General features: G+C 37.1%; 1 protein-coding gene across 6 annotated transcripts in view; it reads left to right on the plus strand.

Annotated features, from left to right (window-relative positions):
* Relch (RAB11 binding and LisH domain, coiled-coil and HEAT repeat containing) overlaps nt 1–20,870 on the plus strand; it is an 87,387-nt gene that overhangs the window by 2,460 nt on the left and 64,057 nt on the right. For all 6 annotated transcript variants that reach the window (XR_004770287.1, XM_027417851.1, XM_027417852.1 and 3 more), the window contains exons 2-5: nt 9,012–9,101; nt 18,858–18,929; nt 19,039–19,094; nt 19,177–19,290. Coding sequence is in view for 5 of the 6 variants with exons in the window: in XM_027417851.1 (XP_027273652.1) it covers nt 9,012–9,101; nt 18,858–18,929; nt 19,039–19,094; nt 19,177–19,290 (332 nt within the window). In the remaining variant the exon portion in view is untranslated. The remainder of the gene's footprint in view (nt 1–9,011; nt 9,102–18,857; nt 18,930–19,038; nt 19,095–19,176; nt 19,291–20,870) is intronic.

The following is a 20,870-nucleotide window of genomic DNA, read 5'->3' on the forward strand; positions in this document are numbered from 1 at the left end:
ATTTAATGAACTGACTCCCCCCCAGAAGCCATCAACTGTCTTTTGCTGCCCAGGTAGTTGTGTGGACTTGTGATCCCCTCCCTACCTCTTGGTGGAATGTTGATTGGCTTGATCTTATGCAGGTCTTGTTCAGGGCAACCAGACCAAGCCGAGTTCATTGGGCTGGGTCCTGATGAGGGAGTTTGTCAACTGACAGTCATTAGGTATCATTAGTCCTGTCATGTCCAAAAGACAATTTTTCCCAGTCCTCTCCAACCCCTAGCTCTTAAGGTCTTTCTGCCCCCCCCCCCTTTTTGCAGCAGTCCCTTCAGGCTTTGGAGATGTCTCATATTAGTATTTGTATGACATTCTCTGATCAGTTGAGTTTCTCCTTAACAACCAGCCAGATCCAAGCACATTTATCAACTGTTCTTTATCAAATCACCTAACACGGCCAAATCAGCTTATATGATTTTTCAGTCAAGAAGCTTAGCTGCATGATTGCATGTGATTTTTGTGATGATAGAGCATGACTCAGCCTCGGGGGAGAATAAAACAAAGTTGTAAGCATGGGTGTAACCTTCCAGATTGTCTCACCCATTTCAAAAATCACAAGTGAGTTTGTTTTTAAAACTTGCTAGTCCTGTTGTGAAGGTGTAAGATTGCTCAAAGTAGTGTCAGCAGAATTTTGGTATTTCTGCCATGTCTCAGTTCTGTATTTGTGTGCTGCCTTAGTTCATACTTTCAGCTTGCATCTGAAACACCCACCAGTTTTGCTCTTATTCTGTGATTTGATCTCATCCTCTATCTCTATTCTTATTTGATTTTTTTTCTACTTTACTATTATTAGTTACTGTTGTTAACACAGATTTACATTTCCTTGTACTGCATTACAAATGTGAAGTAAATAATCCAATGCCCGGTGTGGTAAGATCAGAAAGTGTGAAATGAAGCTGGTGTTGGTGTGCACACCTTTAATCGCATCGCTCAGGTGGCGGAGGCAGGTGGATCTTTGAGTTCAAGGCCAGTCTAGTCTACAGAGTGACTTCTAGGACAGAGAAACTCTGTCTCAAACAAAACAAAACAAAATAAGAGATAAGATGAATTAGAATATAGTAAAGAGGCAAGGCATATAAACATAGTTATTAAGGGAACATGTCACAAATAACAGGGCATATGTGGAACTTTCAAAAAGAGATGGAAGAACACAGGGGATATGAAAGCCTTAATACAAGGTAATTAATAAAACAATTTTTTTACTTTATTTTTATTTAATATAAATGTATGTGTACCCAAAAGCAGAGGCCAGAATTAATTTTCTCTTTCAACTTTTACATGAGTTCAAGAGATAGAACTCAGGTAGTCAAGCCTGTTAGAAAGTGCCTTTACCCACTTGAGGTAGCTCATTTATTAATTTCTATTAATTTTTTAAATTAGCATACATATTAGTGGGTTTTGTTATAGCATTTCATACATCTATGCCACTGTACTTGCTCATCTGCTGTTCCTTCCTCCCCTCCCTCTAAATTGTCCTCTCTCATGTTTTTATGTCACATGTGTTCCATTACTCACCTTCCACCAATGCCCTTGTTTATTTTTCTCTGCCAGGGTCCCCTTTTTACTTACATACAACCCATATGTACACACAGAAAGTTAAATCTAAAGACCATGTATGAGAGAAAAACTTTTTTTTTTTTTTTTTGTCTTTCTGAGTCAGGTTTATTTCACTTAACACAATGATCTCCAGTAAATCCAGTTTCTTGGAGATACTATGATTTCATTTCCTTCCAGAGAAATTCTGTTGTGTGTGTTTGGGCATCTAGGAGGGTGTGTGTGTGTGTGTGTGTGTGTGTGTGTGTGTGTGTGTGTGTGTGTTGTCATGAATAATATAGAAGTAGCTATGAATGTGCAAGGATCTCTATGGTGTGCTGACAATATTTCAGGTATATATACCCACAAACAGTGTAGCTGGGTCATATGTCTATTGTTAGTTTTTGGAGGAGCTTCTACACTGACTTCCATAATGGCTGTATGAGCTTACATTCCTACCAAGGCTTCCTAATTTCCCCCCATCCTCACCATTTGCTGTTGTCTTTACTTGGTGATCACCATTTTTATTTTTTTCTTTTATTTATTTTGTGTAAATGAGTGTGTTCTGCCTACATGTATGCTGTGTGCCATGTGTATGCTTGCTACCTGTAAGGGTTGGAAGAAGAGGTTAGGCACCTACAATTTGAGTTACAGATGGTTGTGAGCCACCACATGGATGCTGGGAACTAAACCTATGTCCTCTGCACAATCAACAAACACTTAGCGAATGAACCATCTCTCTAGCCCTGATGAAGACAAAATGGAATCTCAAAGCAGATTTATTTTTAATTCCCTTGATAACTAAAGACAACACTTTTTCAAACATTTACTGGTCACTTTTTTTGTTTTGTTTTTGAGAACTGTATATCTGGTTCATTTGTTGATTTCATGGTTTATTTGTTTGATATTTAACTTTTGGAGTTCTTTATTTATTATAGGTATTAGTCCTCTGTCCTATCTATATGTGGTTCTTGGTTTTTTGGTTTTTGGTTTTTGGTTTTGTTTTTATTTTATTTTATTTTTTTCATTTTAAATCAGTTGGGCTACAGATTAGTAGATGCTAATTTTATTTTGCTTATCATGAAGTTACCGATCATGTTGGTGTCTAACTTTAATGATTTCATGGTAGTGGCTTATGAGTTTATTTAAAGCAAAGAGCAATTCTTGATGCATTTTATGTTTCACTCTCTCCCTCTCCTCTACCCTTAGTACTCAGTACTCAGGTTGACCTAGGACTGCACATATGCTAAACAAGCTCTGCCACAGAGCTACATTCTTCAGCCTTCCTTTCCTTGCTTCCTGCTTCCTTGGATGCTTTCTTTCTTTCTTTTTTCTTTCTGGATTGTCAAGCAGCCATTGAATTCTTTCTATAGCAGAGACACACCTTGAATTCTTCTTGGCCCAGCTTCTAGAGTAGCCATAATTACAAAGCTGAGCTGGCTAACTAGCTGGTTAGCTATTCAAAGTTATTTCCTCCTGCCCAAAACAATTTTTTTAATCCTCTTATAATTAGCAAACATTTGCATTACAAGGCAAAGAAACAACCCTTTTTAGAATTTGCCTCTATTTTTGTCTAGTATATGATAAAATTTGATGTTAGCTCATTATGTGTAGCAGTAAAGTCACTGATATAATTTTGCTTCTTTCTGCCTTTTCAGCCATGCTTTGCATAAGTAAAGGCTTAATCTTAGTCACATTTCCTCAGTGCCTAATATATCCCAAAACTGGTTCTTGGTGCCTTTTCCTGACACATTCACATTTTCACGTTCTTTTGAAAGGAAGTCCCTACTTGTTCCTTTCCCTGAAGTCTCTCCCGCCCATAGTGATTTGAAGTCCTCTGAACCTCATAAACACAGTACATGTTCATCAAATGTACATATAAATAAGGCTACTTTTACATGTGATTTATAGAATCACTCTGCATATCTTATATTCAGCCTATATATAGATTTAGTTCTCAGCCTTGATAAAGATAAGGACAGGTTTGCTGCTTTTCCGACTATGATGCCTCATCAGGAGTTGCTCAGCTATAAACTGAATTATTAAGATGTTACACAGCAGACATTCTAGTGTATGAAGAAATACTTTGTGGCTACAGTATTGTTATTTAGCATGTAGTAATTCTGTGGTGCTTTGTTTTATATTGTTTTTGAATAGATTCTCTAGTCAGGTAAGTTCTGGGTTATAATGATTCCCCTATTTCAGCTTCCCAAGTAGCTAGAATGGAAAGTCTATGTCATATGTCGAATCTGATTGCCTTCTTTTTTAGTAAAAGTGGTTAATTTTTCTGAAATTTCCCTCAAGTCTTAGATCATTGGAAATATAACAGACATTTGCTTGTCCTAAAAAGGTACTGTGTCTGATTAATGTCCCTGATCATGTTTTTTTATTGCACAGTCCAAAAGCCATGTCAGTCACATAGAACTCCTGCAGAAATTGCTTAAAAGTTGCTTTAAAAATTTTGTGGCTAAATCCAAAGAACCATGCTTACCTTGAACCTACAATATAGCAAATTATTAGTCTTCAAATCCAAAATACATTTGCTTACAAAAATCTGTTGCAGTTTAGTCTAGTCAAAATTAACATTACTTTTTCAATAAATAAATATTTTATGACAAAATGGAATACATTTTAATGAGTTGGAATATTTTATGTACATGGGTATTGTGCCTGCATGTGTGTCTGGGCATCACATATATGCCTGGTGAACCACAGAGGTCAGAAGCCATCAGATCTCCCAGAACTGTAATTGCAGGCAGTTGTAAACCACCATATGGAAATCAAACTTAGGTACTCTGCAGAGTACTCTTAACCCTGAGCCATCTCTTCAGCACTAATATTTTTTTTTCTTTGACATTATAATCATTACTTTTAAAGACATCACAGGACTTTTTTCCTATTATAAAATATAAAATTATTGGCTTGGAACTTAAAAAAAAATAGGGGCTAGGTTTATAGCCTTGTGCTGAAACAGTTGCCTAGCAACCATGTGTGAGGCCCTGTGTTTGACTCCAGCACTATCCATTCCCCCAAAAAAGGGGGAGGAAAAATAGAGGTTTTTTGTTTGTTTTTTTGTTTTTGTTTTGTTTTTCTTTTTCTTTTAAGCAAGATCTCACTAAATAACCTTAGCTATTTTAGAATTCACTTTGTAGACCAGGCTGACCTAAAACACACAGAAAAATGACTACCTCTGTCTCTCAGTGCTTGAATTAAAAGTGTAAGTTCCCAACAAGAGAAAATATTTCAGTGGCTATAATGATACCAAGCTAAAAATTAAATTGTATCTGCCTTCCCCAAAGCTATTTCCTGTTATATAGGTAAGTTCTTTAAAATGTAAAAAGAATAATACTACCAATATAATGGAAAAAGAATGATTGTACCATGACTAAAGAGGTTCTAGTCTAGGCATTAATGGGTATCTAAAAATATTAGGAAGACTTAGTAAACTACTAAAAGATGAGCACTTAATGTAAAATATTTTAGTATATTAGAACATATGCCTATAATTCCAGCATCCATAAGGCCTAGACTAGAGGAAGAAAGACTTGAGAGTCTTAAGGCCATCCTGGCTACATAGAGAAACCCTGTCTCAAACTAAAAAGAAAGTTATGGTGAAATCAACAGTCAACATAATTCTACCATTCCTTTAAAATCAGGTGTGAAACAGAATTCTGTTATCATAACACCCAGAATGTAGGTTGATAAAGATCTTCCTTGTGTTCATGCTTTTTATGCACAGGTTGGAGACAACAGAATAGCTAATAAGGAACTATATTACTTTTCCTATTGCTGTGATAAAATACCCTGACAAAGCAACTTAAGGAAGGAAGGGTTTATTTTGACTTAGAGTTTGAGGGTACGGGTCTTCATAGCAGCAAGAGCTTGAGGCAGCTGGTCACATTATTAAGGAAGCAGAGGAAGGTGGATGCTTGTGTTTAGCCCACTTTCTCCTTTTTATGTGATTCGGTATCCTAGCCCAGAGAATGTTGCCACTCACAGTGGATGAATCTCCTGACTTCATTTGACCTCATCATGATAATAACCCTGTACAGACATTCGCAGAGGCTGATCTCCCAAGTGATTCTAGAACCCATCCAGTGAGTGGTTCATGAAATTGCATGTTGCAAAGCAGTATACTTTCCCTGGACTGTTTTTTATAGAGTATTTATTAGAGGTCACTATTTTAAAATGCGATTTCTACCTTTTGAACTAAAACTTAGTAAGACTTATAAATCTTACAAGTACAGTTTGACTGTTTTTTCTTTTTATTGAATTTTTTCATATAATATATTTTGATATTTTTCACCCTCTCCCAATTCCTCCTAGATCCTCCCCATCTCCCCACACACCCAACTTTATGTTCTCTCTCTCTCTAAAAAGAAAATATACAGAGAGACAGGAGAGAGAGAGAGAGAGAGAGAGAGAGAGAGAGAGAGCAAGCATAAATACAAGTCAAAAACCTGCCAACAGTTCGTTTTGTTACTCATCTACTCCTGGGTGTGGGGCCTACCCTAAAGTATGAGCAATATACCAGTGAGACTCCATTGGAGGAAACTAATTTTTCCTTTGCTAGTGGATATCATTTGCAGATAGATTCTTGGTTAGAGGTGGGACCTTATGGTCATAGCCCCCTCTCATCGCTTAAACCTGTGCAGAATCTGGGCATGTGACCCTGCTCTATGTGAATTCATATGTGCATCAATCCTGTTTTGTCTGGAAGACAATTTTGTTAGAGCTGCCCATCACCTCTGGCTCTTGCATGTCTTTCCATGTCCTCTTATGTGTAAGTCCCTGAGCTCTGAAAGGAGGAGTTTGATGAAGGCATCCCATTTAGTACTGAGTGTTCCAGAGTCATTTCCGCACATTTCCAGTTGTGGGTCTCTGTGTTAGTACCAATCTACTGCAAAACCAAGCTTCTCTGGAGATAGTTGAGTGAGACACTGATCTGTAGGTAGGTATAGCAGAATATCATTAGGAGTCATTTTATTCCTGTGTTCTTTTGATGGAATAATATAGTAGGTTCTCCCAGCCACCCACCCTGGCCCATGACCTGTCTAGTCTGAGGTTCTTGGCTACTTCCACATTCTCGGGCATGTGCTCCATTTTCATAGAGTGGGCCTTAAATTCAATCAGATGGTGGTTGGTTACTCTCAAAACAATTGTGCCACTATTGTACCAGTGTATCTTGCAGTCAGTTTACTATTGTAAGTTATAATGCTTATAGCTGGGTAATATTGATGATTACTTTTCTCCTAGGATACCATGTAGAGTGCCTTTCAGTACCATGAATACTAGTCAGTAGGAAGAAACTTCTAGTTAGTCACCAGCTTGACTTCTCTGTGTTCAACGAGATATTAAGTGTTGTCTTCAGCAATAGGCCCTTAACATCAGGTTGCAGAATAGTCTAGTGTTTGGATGTTTCCATGGGCTACTTTGACTAATAATTCAACAATATGTAACTCATTGCTAGCCCAGAAGGTTTTTTTTACTTGGAGGCATATGATGTCTATTTGAGGCATTGCTTCCCCTCATATTTGGTGATTCCATTTAGATTTCTTTCACGTGTGTGTGTGTGTGTGTGTGTGTGTGTGTGTGTGTGTGTGTGTGTGTGTGTGTGTAATAGTATTAGCAGCAGCAGTAGTAGTAGTAGGTCTCCATATGGTTTTTCAAATGCCCTTTAGTACTAGTTGTCCCTCCCCATATTCCCCATATTCATACTTTTATCCCCCTCTCTCATTCCCCATCCTATTTAATCTTCCTATTCTATCTTCCCCATTTGTCTCCCCATAACAATATATTGCATTTCCCTTTCTTTAGGAGATCCTAGTAGTTTATTAGGTACCTAACTTCTGTGTTTATTTGGATTGTATCATAAATATTAAAAGCTAACATTCACATATAAGGGCAAACATACAATATTTGCCTTTTTGGGTCGGGTTACCACACTCAGGGTGATTTTTTTTTTCTAGTTCCATCCTTTTACCTACAAATTTCATTTTTCTTAACAACTGAATAACATTCCATCTATAAATATACAACCTCTTGTTTTACCTGTTGCTGCCTCCATTTCTGCATATCTTAGACATTTTGTTATTGTTCCATAGAAACAATGCTGTTAATTTTCGTCTTAGTCACCTTTCATTATTCTTTAGGTTGAACACTTTATTTAATCTTTTCCCCTATTTGTCTATGTGTCTGTGCATACATACCCAGAAGTGACAGGCCGCTTGGCAGAAGTTAGGTCCCTCCTTGCTATCTGGAGCCCAAGGACTGGTCACAGATCATTAGACTTGGCAGGAAGTGCTGTCCCCACTGAGTCCATCTCACTGCCCCTGTAATTATTTTTAACTCATTCCTCTGTCAATGTTTATTCTGTTATACTCTGCATTGAACTTTCAGTATGAAGCATTTGCTTTTTAGGTCTACTGGTATTTTGCTAGAATTTTCATTGTATTTTCTATATTCTGCACTGGTGGGGGGTGGGGGCATCTAGGATTTCCTATTCTTTTTGATTTTGTTACTATTCTATTGTTGTGCTAAAACATCATGACCAAGACAACTTATAAAAGGAAGGGTTTATTTTAGACTTAAGGTTCCAAACAGATAAGTGTCTGTGACCACTGAGGATGGAAAAGTATGGCAGCAGGCAAGCAGACATGGCAGCATGAGTAGCTTAGAGCTCACACCTTGCACAGCAAACAGAAAGCAGAGAGAAACTACCTGCAAATGGTGTATGGCCTCTGAAACCTCAAAGCCTGTGTCCAGTACACACTAGCTCCAGCAAAGCAACATTTCTAAAGCCTCCCTAAATGCCAACAGTTGAGGACTGAGTATTTAAATGCCTGAGACTTATGTTGGGCATCTAATTCAAACCACCACACCTTCATCCACTAAACATAGTTTTAATAGCTGTTTTAAAATCTTTGTGTCCTGATATCATATATCGCTTGCCCTGGAATTGATCCTATTTGCTCATATTTTCTCTTGGGGCTGGATACACTTTACTGTTCTTGTGTACCGAGTCATTTTGGACTGTCTAAAGAACAGTGTATTGATAGAGTGAGGACTGACTTTGGTCTGCTTTTCTCCAGTGTCGTATGTTTTCAGTCAGCAGTTAGCCAGCCCAGACTAAATCTACAAAGTCTTTCAGGTGGTAGTTCAAACAGTTGTCTGTTTGGAGTGTTTGATTGATTGACTGGTTCTGGTTGTAATATGTTCTATGTATGCTTTGTTCATAAGTGGCCCAGGTAGTTGGGTAAAGAAACATAATTATCTAAAGTAGTTAAATTGGTTTGAGTATTTGTAATCTTTTTGTTTGATTAGTTAATAGAATTTCTAGAACTTATAGTTTTATTAAATCACAATAAATAATGGGGACTTGAATTATACCTTATTTTACAACTAAGTAAAAAACTTTGCTCTGTTACTTTTCTTTTTTATAGATCGAGCTGGAAGCATTAGTACTCTTGATTCTTTAGACTTTGCAAGATATTCAGATGACGGTAACAGGGAAACAGATGAAAGAGTGGCAGGTGAGTAAGACTGGAAAGATAGATTTGAATTCTTTGATGTTCCAGAAATAATAAAATGGCTTGAGGAATTATCTTCTCTCTACCAGATCGTATGTTAATATACATAGTTATTATTCAAAGTTATGTTACTATTTCTCATTTGTTAAATTGGAGATGTCCCAGCTTGCAGTTGCACTGCTGGGAGTTTTAGGGTATAAACCTACAATTTGCTGACTTTTCCTTGTAGCAAGCTAGTTAACAGCTGCTATAAAGCAGGCTTATGTTGTCAGTTGCATAGTTCAAAGGTAACTGTACCATACATAGCCTCATTCCCTTGACACTCGAAGCCAAGGCCAGCATTCACATTTGTCTATCAGTACTTTACATTTTTTTGTTCTGATTGTTAGTTTGAACTTTGACTTGAGTTCTGTGAATGCTCCATAGCTCTCAAAGCTGTTTCCAGAAATTCCTGAGTTTCCTGTGAGGCCTGGTACAACAAGGTCTTTCAGGACCTTCCCATTCTAGTAGGATAACATCTTTTCTAATTGCTTAGTTATTCATACCAGTCTCCTCCCTTCCTATCCCCACCCTCTTCCTCACCATTCCTTCCGGATAGATATCAAGATATCACTCACCACTGGATCTATAGGGCTTCTGAGGACCAATTTGTCATGTACTGTATTCTGTCAGTATTTGATGCCTATAGTAAGAAATTACCAATACAGAGTCAGGTAGAAATATAAGGGTATTTAATAGGGAAAAGCCTTACTTACAGAGCGAACCAGCCAGCCGGTGGTAGTCTGTACAGCAAGAAGCAAAGAGAAACCGAAACCGAAAACGCAGTCCCCCTACTCACTCTGACCACGCCCTCACAAGCCCTCAGGTACTCTTGTAGCCAGCCCCTAAGAAGGTGTGGCTACAGCTTCCCCTACAGATGCCTATGAGAATTTCCACAGAATCTACCCTGGAATCTGCCAGTGTAGGAGCTGTGCCTCCTTGGGTGCAAGTATCTGGTTCTTCAAGGTTATGGCTTCCTGTGATTGAAGTCATTCTACTTAGTATTATAGGGATTGTTTTGTAAGACTTCGGCCAAGAGTGAGACATCGAAAGCAGGATTTAAGCCCCAATAGGATTAGATATTCCTGAAACCAAAGGGCCATAAGAGACAACAGCTGTGAGGATAGAATGACTCTGAATCTACATCTGTTATTAAAGGATTTTTCTTGCACACACTGGGACAAGTTTGTTAAAGCCTACACAGTGTTGCCTACTATTTCTTATAAGGCACTTGCTTGCTCCACTCTAAACACTGAGTACTTATCGTCTCATTGAAGCATCACCACCTACCCACAAAAGACTAAGGCCCTGGGAAAGATTGTAATAGATCTAAGTAGTAGAGCTAGGATTCAAATCCAGATAGCCTACCAATGGAGCCCACAATTAAGTGAACCATATGCTACCTCTTGATGTGAGTGAAGCATTGGGTTTGACCAAATAAAAATTCCATTCCAATATGTGGTTTCCAGTCCTTCCCTAAGACTAGAAACTTGATTTTTAAAACTCACAGTATTATATAAGTTGGGGGGGGGGGTGTTTTTAGTTCAACCAAAGCTAAGAGGGCTTGACAGTATAAATAGTAGTAGTATCAGTTTAATGAAGAGGTCACTGTGAGAATTTAGTGTGACCTATATTTTATAACTTCTTTGTTGTGAGTATAATTTAGCAACAGTCATCAAAATATCAAATCAGGCATAGCAGCTAACAGCTATAATCTAGCATTTGAACAGCTGAGGCTGGAGACTTGCCCCAGGTTTGAGGCTAGCCTAGGTCACACAGTGAGACCCCAACCAAAGAAAAAGAATAAGGAAAAAACCCTACAAATCACATCTGTAATATCTAACCTAGTAAATCAAAGGGAAGATTAATTGAATAAACTCAGGATTGGTTTATCCTAGTATATCATTTGTAAAGTAGCATTGTTATATAATTATATGTAATTATATTATGTAGTAAATATTAAACATTTTATGCTGTGTAGTAAATATATGGTATTTCAGGGGGTGTTATTGCTGTTGTTGTTGTTTGAGATAGTGGTTTTCATGAATCCTAGGCCAGCCTGGAACTCATTATGTACCTGGGTATGACTTCGAACTTCTGAGCCTCCTGCTTCTACCTCCCAAGTGCTAGGATTACAGTTGTATGCCACCACTACTTATGTTGTTGTACTGCAGATCAGCTCCAGGACTATAGCCTCAAACCCTGTTTAGTTTTTGAAAGAGTCAACATAACAGGCTTTATTTTTGTATAGTTACATGTTAGAAAATAACTCTTACCAACAAGTTGGCTACATGATTGTGTTCTTTAATTTCCATTTGGAGTTAGAATCCATTAGATTAGACCAGATTGAAGAGTTTCTTGTTATTTGGGTGTTTTCTGATTTCTAAGTAGCAGAAAGCATTGTCAATTAACAAGCTCTGAGCCATTTCATCTGCCTTTGTATCAGAATAGCAGTGAGAAAGTTAGTTACCTCTCCTGCATGTGCTGGCTCATGGAGCAGTGGACCTCATCCCACACACCTTTGCACAGCAAAGAGTAGAATGTGGGTCTGAAGAGTTGGCTCAGCAGTTTAGAGCACAGGTTGTGTTTCCAGAGGACCCAGGTTTCATTCCAGCATCTGTATGGCTCACATTAGTCTATATAACTCCAGTCCCAGAAGTTCTAGTGCACTCTTCTGGCCTCTACAGGCACCAGCTGTACAACAAACATTTGTGCAGGCAAAAACACCTATACACATAAATAATTTTAAAAAAATAATGTTTTGAATGTGGATATTTTGATGTTATATTTTTTTAGTCTTAGCGATATATTCTACCTGTAACTTTGGGGAGCTAATCATTTTCTTGTTACTGAACTGTGATGGCAGGCTATGAACATCTTCATCTTTCTTAGAAGAGGAACATGTTATTCTAGAAAACAGCTTTCAGTATTTATGGAACGAAGTGTGTGTGTATATGTGAGGCTTTAAGAAGTTAATCACACTCTCCAAAGATTTTTGATTCTTTGCTAATGGTTTGTAGTAACTTAAAAGTGAATCAGAAGACCAATGATTCAGGAAAAATGATAGTCCTATCTCTGTCATTGGATCATATGGAACCCTCAATAATATAGCTAACACAGCTCCTGAATCCATTGTCCTGCCAATGTGTGTTTGTTGATGTTTGTGGGGCTTTTGTTTGCATTTTTTTATTTGTTTGTTTGTTTGTGGTGGTGGGGTAGGTCTTGTGCAGCCCAGTCCAATCTTGGCTGGCTTTGAACTCCTGATCTTCCCACCTCTACCTTCCAGGTACTAGCATTGCAGATGATGCATTGTACTACTCCACATGGACAGCTGCTGATATTTACAGGGCAGATATTATATTTATTTTATTATCATCCTTCTATTAAGTTTTAAAAATCTAGTTATTTTCTCGGTCCTATAGAGTTTCTTTCATGGAGACCTGTCCACCTCTCTCCCCTCCACTCTCCAGGTATTGGACCTAGGACCTCATTCATGTGCTTTCCCATTGAGCCCTATCCCCAGGCCCTGGGATATCCCCTCTGCTCAGTGTTTATAGAAGATACTTTATGTAACATTGTTAACAGTCCTGCAAAATAAGTAATGAAATCTTTATTTTATAAATTAGTAAAATGATACTTCAGAGATTTGCCAGTAACAGGAACACAAAAGAGTTTTATTTACAAAGGCCACAATGTATTTTAGAATGAACTGTACCTCTGAAAAAGTGTTTTTTTATGGATATCAGAATTTAATCTTTCCTAAATAAAATTATTTCAACACAGTCTGTTCAAATAGGTAACTATTTGAAGCTTTTTATTGTTGGCACTTTTTCAATCAAGTATAACTTTTTTTCGCATAAAATTGATGTAAGTACCAACAGATGTCAAAGCAAAAGAACTTAATTCTGATTTTGTTAATAAGTGGCTGAAGTTTTCTTAAAGATAACATAGATTTGTTATATTCAAACTGCTGTTATTTAGCTTATTTTATGCATTTTTAACAGAGAGGTGTGAAGTAGTTTCTGCCCTGTTCTGTTGTGTTGTAAGATTGCTTTGGAATTGACAGCTATGGCTTTAATCACTTTATAACTATGGCTGGGAAATAACTCAACCTATAACGTATTTGCCTTGCAACCACAAGGAACTGAATTTTATCCCCAATATCCATTACAAAAATAAAAAAATATGGGTATGCATAGTAGCATGCACCCGTAATCACTGGGCTGAGGACGAGTCCCCTGGGGCTCTCTGGCCAGCCCACCCAACCTACTTGGAGAGTTCTAGGCCAGTGTGACACTGTATCAGAGAACAGCATAGATCACACTTGAGAAACAAGCCATGTGCACACAGTTATTCACACCTAAGAACCTGATTCACAAGGTCCATCTTTTAACGTCAGAGTTGCTGGTTTGTTCGTGTATCCCTGCAAGTGTAACTTCTATGTTCCCACTGATGAAACATGAAGGGATACAGAGCTGCTTTCTAATTTGCAGGGAAAGAGCTTCCGGAGTTCTGGAAAGAAGAGTCATTGTTGGTCAACTCAGCACATATTAATTGAACACTTAACTCTGTATTCCAAGTGTTATGCTGTTCTCTTCTAAAATCTCAGATCTTGCCTGTAGAGTCACCAGCCCCTGTCCCCTGGGTAACAAACCGTAGCATCCATGATCTTGTTCATTGGGCAATGGCTAACGCAATATCTGTATTTCACTGCCTCAGTGGCCTCTCTGTTTTGCTGAGATAAATCTGTCTGAACTAGGTTGGCCTCAATTTTTTTTCTTTTAATTAGAAACAAGATTGTTTTACATGTCAATCCCAGTTCCCTCTCCTTCCTCTCCTCCCCTATCAACCCCCCCCCAACTAAAACTCTACCTATCACATACCCTTTCTGCTCCCCAGGGAGGGTGAGGCCTTCCATAGGGGGTCATCAGAGTCTATCATATCCTTTGGGATAGGGCCTAGGCCCACCCCCTTGTGTCTTGGCTCAGGGAGTATCCCTCTATGTGGAATGGGTTCCCAAAGTCCACACCTATACTAGGGATAAGTATTGATCTACTACAGGAGGCCCCATAGATTTGATTGCAAGCATGTACTGCCATACCTAGCCAGGCACTTTTCTCTCTTTCTCTCTCTCTCTCTCTCTCTCTCTCTCTCTCTCTCTCTCTCTCTCTCTCTCTCTCTCTCTCTCCGGACACAGAGGGTCTCAGTAGGTATCCTTAACTGTCCTGGAACTCACTATGTAGACCAGGCTGGCCTCAAACTCACAGAGTTCCACCTGATTCTGCCTACCAAAGCCTGTGTCACCATGCCTGACAAGGAATAGTTTTAAAACCTAATTTCTCTTATTCTATGTATCTCCCCTGCCCCCAGTTTAAAAAAAAAAAAAGTATGTGTGTGCATTATTTCCTATTAGCAGAACCTTTTGATTTTATTTTCTTATACTCAACCTTATGTGAATCTTATAATTTGATATCATTTAAAATTGGATTGATATTCCAACAAGGCTAGATACAGCATTCTGGAAGTAGATTTATCTGCAATTTGTTACCATGGGATTACAGTAGGATCTGAAACAGGGGGAAAAATTATTGTGTTGAGTGGCTAAGTTAAAAATAAAGGCATTGGTCGCTCAATTTTTGTGGATTTTAGATTTCCAAAGGTATATTTCATGATTGTGGTAAGTTTTGCAAACAAAAGGATGGGGCTGGGGCTCATTGATAGGAGAGTTTAGAAGGATAAGGCTTTCTGCAGAATGTTTCTATCTTTGATATTTGAGTATCTTAATATTAGAAAAAATATATATATATATGTATGTATGTATGTATAATATAATGTCACATAAGTCTGACATTTGGGCAGTTACAGAAATGATTGAGATGAATTGCCAGTTACTGAAGGATTAAAATCAGTATGATTTGGACATTAAGTGATGGGAGGAGGAAGACCACATGTAAATGATGAGTAATCTCCAAACTTCCCCTAGTTGACTTGCAAACCAACTCAGTGAATGGAGGTACCATTAATGGAGAGAGACCACTCAGGGCAGACCATGTATTGCAGTTCAGTTAGGACCAAATACAAAACTTAGGAAACATTCAAGTGGGCATATCTAGGAAATAAGGAAGTCAGTAAGATTGTATCTGGTGAAAGGGTTCCAAGATTGTGATCATCAAAGAAAGCCACAGGAATGCATGTCCTGAGTGGTTAGGTAACTTGAGAAAAGGCCCGAGGGTGATGATAGAAAAACCAACTCTAAGACAAGTGATTGAAGAACCTGAACAGGATAAACATTAATGGAAGGTATTTTTCCTTTTTTTAAAGGATGGGGAGAAAGAGCTGTTCTTCCAGCCTCTTAGAGGAATATAGAAATAGAAGTGCCTATAAATTAGTTTGAATTTTGCTCTGATATACTTATCACTAAGTTATGTTTAATGGTACAATTTGTTTGTTAAGCCCAAATTAGGCAGGGAATTCTGTAAACCCAATAGGTGATAATACTAGATTTTATTATTTTTTAAATGGATTGTAGCCAGGTGTGGTGGCACATGCCTCTAATCGCAGCACATGGAAGGCAGAAGCAATGCGATATCTATGTTTGAGGCCAACCTGGTATGCAAAGCAAGTTCCAGAATAGCTATACAGGGCTATACAGAGAAACCCTGTCTTGAAACAAAACAAAACAAAAAACAGATTTTTATTCTAATTTAAATTCTTAATCTTCTAGAACCACTCATAGAATACTATAAAGTTTTAATAAGAGTTGAGAATTGTTATTTCTGATAATGTTATATTAATGGGGAAAAGAAATCCAGAAAACTCTCACCTAAAAGAAGACAAATATACATTTTTTTCTTTGCGGGGGGATTCGAGACTGGGTTTCTCTGTGGCTTTGGAAGCTGTCCTGGAACTAGCTCTTGTGGACCAGGCTGGTCTCAAACTCACAGAGATCCAGCTGCCTCTGCCTCCTGAGTGCTGGGTTTAAAGGCGTGTACCACCACCGCCTGGTGACAAATGTAAATCTTATGTGTTGTAGAAATTAAAATTTTAAAAATATACATATTTCTAGTCTCATGTCAACATAAACTAATTTGAAAAACAATACTGGGTTGGGACCAATGGTAATTTAAGATTGTTTATACTGACTTAAATGTCTTGGTAAAGTTGTAATGCATTGTTAATATACATGAATGTTTGTAGTCATTACATGTAATCTCACTAAGATCACCTTAGCTTGGGTTGGGCAAGGAGAGTGAGCAGATTGGTGTTGGTACTTACATTTTATATAAACACACATACCCTCATACGCTTTTGATTTTAAGAACTGATTACAACTTGTTCCTGAGTATGTCTCCTTACAGGGTAATTCAGTTTGCACTTCAATCCAGTGTTTCAGGAGACAGATTAATATATGTAAAAATATTGTGTGGCATTAAGAATCTTAGCAATGGAAGGGAGAATAAAAAGTAGTGAGGGTAAAAATCAAATACTTTATATCCATTATGAAACTGCCATAGAATTAATTTTAAGAACATCTTGTAAATTTCTCCTAAATCTGTATTTGCTTGGTTATATGCTACTTTTATAGAGACGTGCTACAGCTTCAAGCTTAAAACTCTGTCTTTTAGAATCTGTGTTGTATACTAAGAAACATGCAGCAGAGTGAATTCATTTTTGAAGGCCGTCTTTTCAAAGCATTGATATCTTCTAATGGCATTTGGCAATATGTATGTAGATGTTTGTAAACTATAAATTCTTGCCGTCTGACATGGGTTTTTCTGGCTTTCTGTGCCTAATCATTTGTTTTGTTCCTGGTCACCAGTTTAATTTGAGTATTTCCCATTTTGTGTTTTAACCAGTTTTTCCCCTTTTTTTTCCTTTCCTCCCCCACTTTTCTATCATTCTGGTGTAGGGCATTTCTGATCTGCAATTGTTCTGTAATATATTTTGGACAACTTTACGTGCTATTGAAAGCATATGTGTATACTTTTACCTTATGCACAGTCTAGTTAGGTGCTTTTTTTCAAAATTTCAGAGAATTTTGAAAAAATTTTCAGAGAACAAATTTCTACATAAGTGTAATCCGTGATGTAAATAATCTTGCTTTAGCATAACTTAAGAAGGAGTTTCAAGAAATTGCAGTTGAGGGGAAATGTCTTGGCTTTGCTGCACAGCAGTGGTTGCAGATCAGCTTTGCTGACTACCAACGGCACATAGTGACTCGGTGCCCTTCTAGTGCTTTCGTTGCTGCTGCAGTTAAGCTCTGTGCATCAAAATAAATGGCCATCATAGCTGTGACTCAACTACATCTTAAGTTTTTATTGAACACATGCAAACTGAGTGAATCCCAATTTTTCCATATATTTTTCTAGCTTTTTATTTCTGATGCCATTTCATCTTTTTTTTTCTACCAGTCAATCATGGCAAAGTTGCATTTCTTAAGATGAAAATTAAATTGTCTAGTTTTTGTTCAAAATAGTAATTACCATTTGTGACAAAGTTCAATTAATTTTCCCAGAGTGTTAATTAACAGAAGTAACATTTTCTTTCAAATTTAAGCTTACTATTTCTTAAGCACAATACCTATAAATTTAGAAAACTTCACAGTTAATACATATGCAATTCAATCTTGCTGGAGATAAATGTCCAAAGTTTAATAAGAAGTGTTCCCAGGATCCATGTTACTTTACAGACTATATGATAGTAGGAGAAACCTTTAAATTTTAGTAATCCCTCTTAACAGAAAATAATCTATTTGAAGACTTATAAAAATCCTTTTAAATTCTTCCTAATTTTATTTAGTACCCTTAGATAATCATGCACAACTATTTTAGAAGTGATTGGTGTTATGTAATCGTTTGCTTTAGGAGTAAATCATTTCTATGCTTTAGTTTAATGGGAACTGAACTAAAACCTTTAAACCTTTTTTTTTTTTTTTTTTTTTAATTTTTCTAGACAGAATTTCTCTGTGTAACAGCCCTGGCTGTCCTGGAACTCAATTTGTAGACCAGGCTGGCCTCAAACTCATAGAAGTCTGCCTGCCTCTGTCTCATGAGTGCTAACGGCATGTGCCACCACCACCCAGCCTTTTAGTCCTTTTTTATGTGTGTCTTTAACCTATCTGCTTGTTTCTAGAAAACACACTTTCTTGTAGGAAAATATATAAGCTTACAACACTTGTTGCATATTGAAACTGTACCTTTCAACTTAAGAGGTCTAGCCATTAATGTTTCTGTAGTCACAGCATTCTAATCAGTACATTTCAAATAACTTAAAACTCTGAGGGGGGTGGTTTTTTTTATAAGAATATTTGCTTATTTTTCATGTAATTTTTACCTACCCTCCCTCCAAATTATGTTAACCAAAAACAATTCATTATATTTTCTTAACCAGGTTGACTAAAACAAGAAGTGCCCAGATTATTAAATTTTTAATTACCTAAATAAAAGTAGGTCACAGATTGTTTTTTTAACAGCTCTATTCCTTGTCAGACAGCTAGAACATACACCCCTATTTCTGCTAAAGCTATGGAAAGCGATCACCAGTTTGCTTGCAAATCAACTCTGCTGCATGCGTTCATAAGTTTCATAAAAATTGCATGCTTTCTGTTTTCAATACAAATTGTGTTTTTTTTCATACCCATCTTTGCTTTTTATTTTTTTATTTTTGTTTCCCTTTTCTTGGTTGGATGCCTGTGTGTGTTTAATCCAAATCCCTGTCCAGTCCTGGAGTTTGAACTACGGAAAGCCAAGGAGACCATTCAGGCCCTCCGAGCCAACCTAACAAAGGCTGCAGGTGGTGTACATAAAACTTTTTGAGCCTTTTCCCACTTTTACAATGTAGAAGTAGCTGGACTATTTTTATGTGTAAAATAGTAAAACATTATCTTATTTTATCCCACCAGAACATGAAGTTCCTTTACAGGAACGAAAAAATTACAAATCAAGTCCTGAAATTCAGGTGGGTGAAAGACACCAGTTATCTCCCATATAGTCCAAGTGCCAAAGAAGCAGAGCTCATATGTCTTTTGTTTTGCTTCCAGGAGCCAATCAAACCTCTTGAAAAGAGAGCTCTCAACTTCCTAGTCAATGAGTTTTTGTTGAAGAATAACTACAAGCTTACTTCAATAACCTTTTCAGATGAAAATGATGATCAGGTAAAGTTACTGTTCTGATATGTCTACTTTTAATTTACTTTGTCTCTCAGCTTAATTATTAGCAGTTATTCCTACAGTAAGATTCCATGTGGGTCGTTTCTAAGAGCAAAGCAGGTACTTCTCAGTTTAGTATTTCCATGGCTCACAGACCTTTTCTGTTTTGTAAGTTTTCTAAATAAGGATATATCTTTCTTCCCAGGTAGATTTTTACAGCTTGACAGTAACTATATATCTCCATCCTATTTGTGTACATTCGTAAAGTGTGTTTTAAAACTGAATATTTACTTGGTCCTATAGAGCAATGCAGACTTAGAAATTGAGTTTGACTATAAAACTTCTTGAGTAGCACTGTAATTCAGATGTTCAGTAGCATGGTTAGAAATGTTTTGAATGACAATATATGATGTATGTATATGTGTGTATAATTGGTTCTCTGAATGGGACCTTGCAGAAGTAAATGAGAGAGATTTTATTATGAGGAAAGCAGAAGGCTGTTCTTTTTATCTTTGTTCTTTCATTTACTTTGTGGTGCTCAGCAGACACCCTACCTCTGAAGCTCCACCCTTCCCTCAGAAGCAGTTTTGTTAAATGAAGGTTATTCCTTTGATTCATAAAATCTCCTGTGGATATTTTTATAGAAATAGATGTTTTCTAAAGGACATAGCAGTCTATTTACTTCTTCAGTTATCACATGTTTGTCAAGACTTAAATGTAATACAACTAATTGTGTATCACTTATTAGGACACTTTCTGAGAACCACAGTGAAATTTATCATCATAGATTATATTTACACAGACTTAGCAAGGTGCTATAATTCTACAGGAATTCATTCCTATATGAAGTCTGTCATTGAATTTGATGCAGTGTGTAGCTTATGGCTATAAATATTAGTTACCACATGGTAGCTTTACTGAGCTTACACTCTATAAAAGATATTAAATATTTACCAAACATGATTACTGTGGTCATAATTTATTAATCATGTTTTTATCATTAATTAACAGTGAATAGTAAATATTTACAATGTGAGAAATGTTGAAAAGTGAAAAGGAAGGTTGAAATGGGGAAAGAAGGATAAACAACAGGAAGGACAGGTCAAACAGTATAATGGTCTCTTTAAGTCTAGATGTGTCAATTCCAACTCTTAACTCTACTCAGTTAAGAGTCAGAAAGTATCAGCAATATCAGCAGTTCTTCCTCAATAATTGACAAGAAAATAGCTTAGGATATAGAAGATAGATCTGTTTTCCTTCATCAATTAAGATTTGACATTAATTAAAATGGAAGTGGCCAGATTAAAATAGTGTAGCCAAAGCAACATTGATAAAGAACAAGGAAGACTTTAATCACTGGCCTTCTAGACTTAAAAGATAAGATATTCATGGCGTATTGTGTTGTTATGTAGACAAGTAGACCGAGGAACTATTCCAGGTAGATGTGCATGGGGTCTATTGATTTCACACAAGTGCAAAGTTTATGCCATACAGGGAGGGCAGTCTTCTTACAAATGGTAGTAGAAAAACATGGTGTCCATGAACCGCATAAGTGGGATTGAAACCACAATCTATGAAATTTAATT

The sequence above is a fragment of the Cricetulus griseus genome, chromosome 5, assembly GCF_003668045.3.
Source record: "Cricetulus griseus strain 17A/GY chromosome 5, alternate assembly CriGri-PICRH-1.0, whole genome shotgun sequence".
In the NCBI taxonomy this organism is placed as follows: Eukaryota; Metazoa; Chordata; class Mammalia; order Rodentia; family Cricetidae; genus Cricetulus; species Cricetulus griseus.